This window comes from Papaver somniferum, chromosome 11, assembly GCF_003573695.1.
Source record: "Papaver somniferum cultivar HN1 chromosome 11, ASM357369v1, whole genome shotgun sequence".
In the NCBI taxonomy this organism is placed as follows: domain Eukaryota; kingdom Viridiplantae; phylum Streptophyta; class Magnoliopsida; order Ranunculales; family Papaveraceae; genus Papaver; species Papaver somniferum.
Genome location: NC_039368.1, coordinates 52,415,222 through 52,425,228, shown reverse-complemented (window position 1 = coordinate 52,425,228; position 10,007 = coordinate 52,415,222). Strand labels below are relative to the sequence as shown.

General features: G+C 34.9%; 1 protein-coding gene and 1 long non-coding RNA gene across 6 annotated transcripts; both read left to right on the top strand.

The window, feature by feature from the left end:
- Positions 1–881: 881 nt before the first annotated feature.
- Positions 882–5,142, top strand: LOC113323750 (mitochondrial import receptor subunit TOM40-1-like). Of its 2 annotated transcripts, XM_026572092.1 has the most exons (12): positions 882–982; positions 1,123–1,277; positions 1,906–1,987; positions 2,074–2,173; positions 2,276–2,371; positions 2,472–2,522; positions 3,011–3,076; positions 3,856–3,957; positions 4,097–4,165; positions 4,245–4,328; positions 4,449–4,544; positions 4,824–5,142. In XM_026572092.1, exons 2-12 carry the CDS (start codon positions 1,145–1,147, stop codon positions 4,878–4,880), a joined length of 936 nt encoding a protein of 311 aa, XP_026427877.1. In that variant the 5' UTR covers positions 882–982; positions 1,123–1,144; the 3' UTR covers positions 4,881–5,142. The 2 variants fall into 2 exon arrangements, with proteins under 2 accessions (XP_026427877.1, XP_026427876.1); XM_026572091.1 differs by having other exon boundaries at positions 919–1,277.
- A 550-nt stretch (positions 5,143–5,692) lies between these two features.
- LOC113322374 lies at positions 5,693–9,457 on the top strand. Of its 4 annotated transcripts, none has more exons than XR_003347132.1 (3): positions 5,693–6,308; positions 6,429–6,624; positions 6,959–9,457. It is a non-coding gene; the product is annotated as an uncharacterized LOC113322374 (long non-coding RNA). The 4 variants fall into 4 exon arrangements; XR_003347131.1 differs by having other exon boundaries at positions 6,429–7,156; positions 7,929–9,457; XR_003347133.1 differs by having other exon boundaries at positions 5,702–5,823; positions 6,142–6,308; positions 6,429–9,457.
- The last annotated feature ends 550 nt before the right edge of the window (positions 9,458–10,007 follow it).

Below are 10,007 nucleotides of genomic sequence, written 5' to 3'. Positions count from 1 at the left end.
GTTCTTTGTTAAAACTTAAAATGAGATAAAAAAAAAACTATAGATACATCATCATGCAGTGGTGGTGGGGTACATGATTTGGATTTTGGACGTAATAATTATATCAACTTATAAGTAGTGCGATTTTAGATCGAATCTGATAATGGGTTGATTGTCTTTACCCTAACTCACCATGCAATTCCTACTTTACGAGTTTTTTAAGCATTCAATGATTAACTTTTAGAAAGTAGTACCATATAGACTTGTTAAAACCGTGCCTACTTCTTGGCATTTGATGGAAATTCTGCAATCTAATAAAGGGACAAGTATATCTAGCTAATTGTTGCCGACGAAATTTTAGTGGCTATAATTTACCGTCACGAATTTTATCAAACTTTCGTAAATTTTATAGTGATTTTTTTTTAAAACACCTGTGTAAGAAATATAAACATGACTACCGAATTATACATCTTATACTAACAATAATCAATTAAAATGGTAGTATTAGAAATATTCCAATTCTTAATGGTATAGGTCATCTATTAGTGTGACCAAATTTAAACATTAATAGGTCATCTATTTAGGGACGGAGGGAGTATTAAAAAATAAAAAAACCTAGTAACAACGTTTTTTAGACTCGTTAAACCGTTTTCACGCATGTTATAACCGTTACATAGGAATTTGAGATTATAATTTTTTATTTTATTTTATTTTATATTTAACTGTTACAACGCCCGTTATTTTCAAAAAACGTCCAAAAAACACGTTTTTTACTATATAACGCGTTTTTTACCCAAAACATGGTCACACACCTAGTGTCCGTGACCTGCGGGGTGACCCGTTTTTCAAACCTTGATACCAAACGTAGATGCTTTATTATGGAGCAGTACTATTTACCAAAAGCAGGATATATATCCAAGGAAAGAAAACCCTCCCCTTAAACCCTGAAAGCCCATAGCAGCTTCTTTCCCCTGTCGCACGCATACCATCCCAAAACAAAAAGGTTTGCAGTCGAAAAACTCTCTTTAGTTTGTGTTTTTGTTTAGGATCTCAAGTAGCTCTCATATAGCCCTAAAAAGTTCTTCTCAATAAAATTTGAGAATCTGTTATAGTTCCCTCTCACTCAAATCTTTACTTTTCTAGGGTTTGAAACAACAACAAAAAAATGGGATCTTACGCTGAAATAGTTCCTCAAACTACTACTCCTCCAAAGGAGATCGAGAAGAAAGAAGAGAAAATCGATTATATGGATCTTCCTTGCCCTATTCCTTATGAAGAAATCCATCGTGATGCTTTGAGTAAGTCTGGCTCCTGATCTATTTACCGTCATTTGTTTTATGCATTAGTTATAAGGTTTTCTAGTTACAAGATAAGGGTTTTGTTTCTACTTCGTGGAATGGTTATTGATTTGACTTTGATGATTGTCTTGTGATATGTGATTTAGTTTAACTAGCTTAATTTTTGTTTCAATTGGTTATTTTAGCTTAGCTTAGGGTTATTAATGCTTGTATTTTGAAGGAGAGATTTCAAGGGTTTATAGTGTGACAGTTTAAACTTTTTAGCTGAAGGTCAATTTGTTAATAATGAAATTGTTGGGATTACTGTTCTCTGCATGTTCGGGGATATATCTATACACGAAGGTGAACTTTGAGTAATTTTGGACTTAAAATTTGTGTTCTACTGTATTTTGTTAGAACCCAGTTATCCAAAGTTGAAAATTAAGGCCAGTATTTCTTTAGATCTATGGAAAGGAGTTCTCCGGGGCTCAAATAGCTTTCAATTTTAGCCGGTGGTTCTCCATTGTGTCTGTATTATGGTGCTTGTTTTGCATCCCTACCAAGGAGTATTGATGTTGTGTGCTGATATGATTGATACTTGTTGATTGAGCTTATGGACTAAAAGTGAATCTGCATAATGTATCTACAGTGTCCTTAAAGCCAGATCTTTTTGAAGGGCTACGCTTCGATTTTATGAAGGGAATCAATCAAAGATTCTCTCTCAGCCACAGGTAACTAAGTAGTTAAATGCATATACTGTGCCTGATTCCCCTTCCTTCACTTAATTTGACAACTTCTCCTCATGATTATTAATCAGTGTATTCATGGGACCAATGGAAGTTCCTTCTCAGTCCGCCGAGACCATCAAAATACCTACTTCTCACTATGAATTTGGAGCTAACTTTCTTGACCCAAAGGTAAATTTTTCATCACCATTAGTGAAGGTTGAGTTCCTCGCCTGAGCCTCATATTCTGCTTCGGGCTGACTGTTTGTTAGAGCTACTCTTTGTATTGCATAGTTGATGCTTGTTGGGAGGGTTATGATGGACGGAAGGATGAATGCAAGACTCAAGTGTGATTTGACCGAAAACCTCGCTCTGAAGGCTAATGCCCAGGTGTTTGCTACTTCCAGTAATTTCTTAAAGTTTTTGTCTCATCTGGTGTTCTATGTTACCTTTTTATTCTACTAACAATCATGTGCTGCTGTATTTTCAGCTTACTCAAGAGCCGCATATGTCTCATGGTATGGTCAATTTTGATTACAAGGTAAAGTTTTGTTCTCCCTTTGCAATTATTGATATTTTGTCGAAGCATACTGTTCTTGGTTCCCATTAATAGATATATTGTTTAACCGTTGATGGTTTTACATTTTTTCATTGTATTGAATTTTTACTTGTGGACTCTTGCAATAGCATCTGCTGTCTGCTCATGCAAGAGTACATTTTAGAAGTTTTTTTGACAGAAATTATGTAATTTGTCTGACCAGAATATTCCTGCTTATGAAATTATCTGTTTTGGAGTCTCTGTTTGTGGAAAATCCTTCAGTAGCTCAGTTTTAGTCGAGTAATCTCCCATTAAACTATGCACGCTCTCTTGTCATCTGTTTTCTTATTCCTAGGTCTGTTAGTTTGATATACTTGATTGGGTTTGTGTTTTGTGGGATGTGATGGTTGAGATATTGTTGCAGTTTGTTGCATGAGCATCCAAAATTCTTTTTGCTGACTTTTATTTATTTATATATTTATTCTACACAGGGTAAAGACTCAAGGAGCCAGCTTCAATTAGGGAATGGGGCCTTAGTGGGTGCTAGTTATATCCAGGTAACAATCTGTTGACGAGGAAGCTTGTTTGGGTAGACTCGTATATCTTTTTTGATCAGCAATTAGATGGTTATATCTGTTTTCATTCATTGCGGGGTTAAATCGCAGAAATTCTTTGACAAGAATAAGATCTTAGAGGAGTAAGATTGAAATAATTTTTACAAAGAAAGACCGGGCCGCTCCAAAAGTGAGACCTTGAGAGTATGCATCTGATGGTAAAGCGTAACCTACTCTAGATAGATTTGGAAATCTGGACCTAGTGTATGTCGTATTTAGTCTTCACTTGTGACAATTAAGCCCTCAAGCAAAGGTTTGTGTGCTATTGTGACATTTGATGATTTTCCTGCAAAGGTAATATAGATTCCAATGTATCTAGCATACATGTTGAACATAGCAATCAACTCTGTTTGATGAAGTCGCTTGAAGTTTAATGTTTTGCCTTTGAGTTTGGACTAATTGGTTGGACTAGATTTATATTTGCGCAAAAGATGCACATTAATATTCAAGAATTTATACAGTTTGCGGAATAATATAACTTGTATTTACAGAGTCAATTATTATGAATATTTTTGAAGGATAACGCTGAAAAATCTCTCTTAATCTTGAGATGTACACGTCCTTGGCCAAACTGGCAAAGCATGCTCTGACTGTTTTGTCTTTTTAGTGTGCCGTGAAAAGTTTCTTCTTAGTTCTTACCATATTTTTAAGGATGTATACTGTTTTAGTGATTGTAATCCTTTTTCTATATGTTAATGAAATGCGCATTTCTTCTTCCACAGAGTGTCACTCCTCACTTGTCACTGGGCAGTGAAGTATTTTGGGCGGGTCAGCATCGAAAATCTGGTATTGGATTTGCTGCTCGATACAACACAGATAAGATGGTAAAACAGCTAAATCCTACTGCCAAAAAACCTTTCCATTCGAAAACGGGGGACATATTACTTACATTGTTATTTGATATTTCTGAATTTCATATTAATACGAAAAATGACTGGGGAGGGAATTGACTGGTGATTGCAGGTTGCTACAGGGCAAGTTGCAAGTACGGGGATGGTTGCACTTAGCTATGTTCAGAAAGTGTCTGAAAAGGTAAGACGGTCAAAATTTAGTTGTTGATCTATATGTATTTTATTTAATCATCCTCCTATTGTACTTCTTTTGTCTGCAGGTTTCTCTAGCATCGGATTTCATGTACAACTACATGTCGAGAGATGTTACAGCAAGTTTTGGTTACGATTGCATATTTAGACAGGTAATTTGTTTGGCAGATTCCAGAATGATCTTTGAAAGTCAATGTTTCTGAAGGCACTGAAAGCTATGGAAAGGAATTTCAAGACTTATGTTTTATAAGTGTGCATGTGTTTGTTGACAGTGTCGTTTAAGAGGGAAGATTGACTCCAATGGATGCGTAGCTAGTTTTCTAGAAGAACGACTGAATATGGGTCTCAATTTCATTCTTTCCGCAGAGGTGAGAACCATATCTCTTAAATGATCTTAAATGATTTACAGTATAATAAAGTAAAACTGATATATCATGTTAACCTCATCTTCAAATGGCTGCAACCTCCAACTGTACCCATATTTTGTTGCTGAGATGAAAGTATCTTGCTCAGGTCCATCCACAATTTTATGCATTAAACAAAATCTCTCAAGTTTTTTGTAGAAGGAGAAAATAGCCACCAAGTCCTGTTGTTTCACTAATTTCTCTTTTGCTGCCTACTGTTAATTTCGAACCTCTGAATTGCAGATCGATCACCCGAAGAAAGATTACAAGTTTGGTTTTGGATTGTCAGTAGGAGAGTAAATTATTTGTTTAGTTGATGCGTTGTCGGAGCCACCCAAGGAGCACAGGGTAGACCTCTCTTGTGACAACTCTCTCTTCAATTTTTTCTAAGATATTAATTGAAGCCGTCTTCTTATCAAGACCCAGTTTAACCTTAATATTACTTGCTACATAAATAATTTTTTTGTAACAGTAGCATTACTTCCCTTTGAGAGTACAACACTTCGGATAGTAGTGTCTGAGATGTGGAGTAATCAAAAAATTTCATTTCGATCTAGAGTCTGACTATCTTGTGGTTGTTTATGCTCGGTTAAGCCTCTCCCACATGAAGTCGGTCTGATGTATTATTTTCAGTGTGGGGTGTTCTCACTTCTCCATGATCGTTTAGAATTCCATTAAATTAATGTAGAACTCATGGCGAAGGGAGGTTTGGAAATAGTTCAAGGCTAATGTGGCGACATTCACCAATCATCCCGTTGTGGATTTTGCCAACAATTGTGGGTTTTCACTTTTACAGCGATACAACTTTGTGACAAATATTGGGTCATGGTAAATAAAAAAATAATCTGATATTTGCCGTGCAGGTGAATTAGGATTTTAAGTATAATTTAGTTAAATGGCTCTGCAGTTGCTCAGGAAGTGAGTCTCGAAGAAGTAGAAATTTACCGGGCTTTGGACTCTCTAGTCCAACGACCTAAAGCCTAGTACTGGGAGGTCCTAATTTACCAAATCCAGAACGAGTTGATCCAAATCTTAACGATTCAGTCCAAATTGTATTTCTTTCCTGACTAAAATACACCCCCCCCCCCCCCCCCCCCCCCCCCCCCCAAGAACGTATCTTGATTTGTTCGCAAACCCGTTTTTCATTTCATTTCTCCACCAACAGATCTCTGCAACAATAGTGTGGAGATTCAGAACCTCTATATGACAAGAATCAATTTTCATTTTATCTATTAGATTTCAGGTTAGTATTTGAACTTTAATTACTCAATATTCATATATCTGTCATTCGATTTTTTATCGAGTCCGGATGTTTGATTAGAAACAATCATGATCCAGTATTTTCTCATATCTCTCTACTTCTCGTCTCTAGTGATCTGTTGAGGAAGAATCTTAGTTAGAAAAACTAGTTATTTTTATAAGAAAATTTCAGATCTAAAATTTTTAGAAGAGAGAGAGGCGATTTCAAAAAAGTTTTAGGGCTTCGTTATTCTCCGTGGTTGTTTTCTGCGATTCAAGATAAAGATCATACATGTAAAAAAAAGGATTCATTTTGGTGAAGGTGAATAAAGAAATTGAAGATAATGTTCATGCCACACGAGTGATTGAATTTGAAATTGAAATCTATAAAGTGCTCTGAGTTTGAACCTTCTTTGACGATGAAAGAATATGAACCAAAGGAGAAATTAGTTTCTTCTTTTGAAATTAACAGCTTAATTCGAGTTTCTGGTATGATTTTCTCCAAATACTTTTTATATTTAATGTTTACTTCCAATATTATCACTATGTTGTGTGGATGTCTAATTAATAGCATATTCCTGAAGAGTCATAATGCCACATGTTGTGCAGCTAGTTGATTTTGAAAATTGGAAGATCGAAGAAGACTTCTGGACCAAGTGGAAATATTTCTTGTAAATTTTCAGATTCTGTACAAGCGCGTCAGTTGGATATTCAAGGGAACACATTTTCATTTGGAGTGATGTTACTTGAAATAATTAGTGGGAGACCTCGATATTGTAAAGATGGAGGATATTTGATAGGTTGGGTAAGGAAAACTCAATTAACTATTGCACTTTCTTCTTTTTTTCTGGCAGAGAAATTTTGTTTACCTGGCCTTCTGGATTATTATCAGTCATTTTAAATTTTAGCTGTGTCAGTTTCATATTTCAGCTAGTCCGTTAATATACATTTCTGCTTCAGCTTTTTTTAAATTACAAGATGGATAAAATGCAAATGTAGCTTTGCATAGATGGATAAAAGTGCAAGTGTATCTCTTTTCCCAATAGTTAAACACTTACGATTAAGTTTGGAACGCGTCCATATTTGTGTATATATTTACATAGATGTATGTGATAATGTACTTATTTCTCATTTCTAAGATGGAAGAAAACCAAGGAGTGCGAAACTAGCCTTTGGGAGCTGTAAAGCGAGTTTATGTTCTTTTCACATCTTTGGAATCTTGGATTTTCATTTCCTTGATCCTTGACCTTAGCGGCACATTTTAAACCTAATTTTTCTTCTCCACTGTCAAGCACGTAATTGTGTCGTATCCCAGGCCTGAAACTTCATGGATTGAGGTACAAATCTTATTCTTATGCATTAGAAATGTTCCTTACCATCTGTGTCATTTCTATGTATATATCTTAAAGTTCTATGTATATATCTTAAAGTTCTATGCATATATCTTTTTGATTATGTGTTTAGAGGTTTTGAATAAGAAGAATATCTTTGAACCTATGCGAGAGATTAGAAGAGCTTTACTTGAAGCACATGCAAGTACGGTTGAATAATAATATACATTTCAGTATTAACTGGGTTCTTTGAATGACAAATGGGAGAATTTAATTTTACATTACAAAGAGCTAAGGTGTACATAATTGTACACATGTTGATTCTTAATGTGTACATAATTGTATAATGTTGATATTCAATGTGCACATAATCATACACATGTTGATTATTATTAATGTGTCACCTTCGTATCAGATTTTAGGTGCTCAAGTTGAGGTGCGTGTCTCACCTTTACATTCAAACATTCACCTTAATTGTACACATATTGATTCTTAATGTGTACATAATTGTACACGTTGATTGTTAATGTGTACTTAATTGTACACTTGTTGGTTTTCATGATTATTGTTCCTCTGTTCATGTTAGTTTCAATAATTATTCATCTTTTAACCCATCTATCTTCTTTACCTTCTTATGGATCCAAATTTAATTGGTTGAGTTTCTGTAAATACGGTTGTTCTAAATTTTCAGTATTAACTTAATAGCAAACTTGTTTTCTAGCAAAAGATGAACGTTTTTTTAATTTTTTGTGTTTTCATTTTTAACGGTGTAAACAAGGTGTGCTTGTGAGTCATTAACAAATCCTGTGGCTATTGTGGAAGCATCATAGAGGATGAGCTGTAGCGTGAACAATGTGAGTGAACATGTGACTTTGCCACCTACTTCTTCTGCCATTACTGTGTTTTATGCCAAGAAGCGAGAGAGCTGCGACGTAGGTCTCCGCATCCAGGAATTATTGGTAGGTCCATCTTTGATATGACGCCTCCATCAGAGCAGGTGGTAATTCCTGAAATATGTGACCCCTAAATGATGTCTGTCTATATCCTTTCTATTCATATATACTGGATACATTAAACCCCATAGTTAGCTACATGCAATCTTTATGACATATACTAACAACTTGGGTTTGTCACAAGATGCATCTGTACATGAACTACAATGTCCAGAGACCATGTTTTGATATCTATTCGACACTTTTTTATTGATATGTTAATGTGCACAACAATGTGCACATATGGATTCTTAATGTGTACATAGTAGTACACATGTTGATTTTCAATGTGCATGTAGTTGTACACCTATTGATAACTAATGTGCACATAGTCCTACTCCTATTGGTCGTTAACGAAGCTAGTTTTGGACTTCATAAAAATATGTAATATATAATTATGTCACTTTCCTACTTGAGTGGTCAAAAAATCTACGGAGTAAACATGTGAAATGGCATATTCTTGACATGTACATAATTATACACACATGTTGATTGTCAATATGGTGTGTACATTAGGTATTATTATTGTTCATGGTTGTTCTTTAACCAAATGATGGACGGGATGCGATTATCGTCTTCAAAAAATAAATTGTTGATTCCATTTGATACATTTCTTAATTTTCTTGTAATTTTTTTATTCATGTGTTTGGCTTATTAGTTGAACTGACTTTATGGTCATGTAGATGCTATTTTTGAGAATATACCCACGTCGAAGAGATGGAAGTGGATCAACAGGTATTGGTGTATCAGTTATTTTTTTATGCTAATTAATCTAGCTAAGAAGTGTTTGGTTTGATTAGAGTTCTCGAGTATGAAAGAAGATGGTGTTACTGAGATTTCAAGGGTGTTAGAACTGTTGATTTGATGAATATGAGATGAAGACAATACTGTTACTTTGTGTGATTTAGAGTTTGCAGTAAGCTGATAACGAAATGAATAAGCATTGTGTATTGTTGCTGGATGAGCAATTACAAGCTATGGATGAGCTGCAGCTGGCTATGAAGCAATTGCAGGTGATGCTATGGGAAATTTGGAAGAATGGGTTTGTTTCTATGTTGTAGTACAAGGAATGGTGCAGCTGAGTACTGATGGTAGAACTCTGAAGTGGTGATCTGGTGAATAAAAAATTTGAGTTGAATGGTTGAGGTGTTGTAGTTGTTTGCACCAGCAGGGTTAAGAGTGCTTGAGCATTGGAGCTGGTGTTGGTAACGAGTTTGGATTGTAAACAGGTTGTATTTTTATAGATGTGTACATGTTTGTACACCAATGTAAGCTAAGTTTTTCAAAAAATGAGAATTATATAGTCATATGGGTACTCTTTTTGTAGGTCTCGGAAAGAGTTTTCCGAATATATAAAGTTTGCGAATTTTGGACAAACGGGTCGAAAGATAAATTGATTTTTTTTATATTATTTAAAAATGCTAACATCATCATGAGTCACTTTGGACTAAACTGCAAATATTTGGACTAAATTATAAACCACGCAGGTTATTTATGTACTTTCCATAAAAAGGGACTAATTTGTACCTAGTTGAATGGGTTAGGACTAACTAGTATATTTGGATGGGATTTTGGACTAAACCGTATTTTTCCCCTCGAAGAATAATTTTTAATTTCCCTGGTTCCATGAACCAGTTTCGGAAAAAAAGGATTGTGCATTTTTGAACTAGCAGACTTGCAGCCGTCGGGTTGTTATTATCTTCACGAGGCATGAAATTTGTTTTCCCAAGTTCAAGGGTTTTCTTATTTAATGGCTGCTTTACACACTTCAAATATCAGAGATTCATAGGAATATGTGAAGTTGATCTATTACTAATTTGAATCAAATAAAATTTTTATGTTTTAAGATAATCTTATGGAATTAA

Coding starts and splice junctions, on each gene's coding strand:
- LOC113323750 (XM_026572092.1), top strand. CDS start 1,145: ATGGGATCTTACGCTGAAATAGTTCCTCAAACTACTACTCCTCCAAAG. Junction 4,166..4,244: donor TTCAGAAAGTGTCTGAAAAG/GTAAGACGGTCA, acceptor TTTTGTCTGCAG/GTTTCTCTAGCATCGGATTT. Junction 4,545..4,823: donor ATTTCATTCTTTCCGCAGAG/GTGAGAACCATA, acceptor TCTGAATTGCAG/ATCGATCACCCGAAGAAAGA.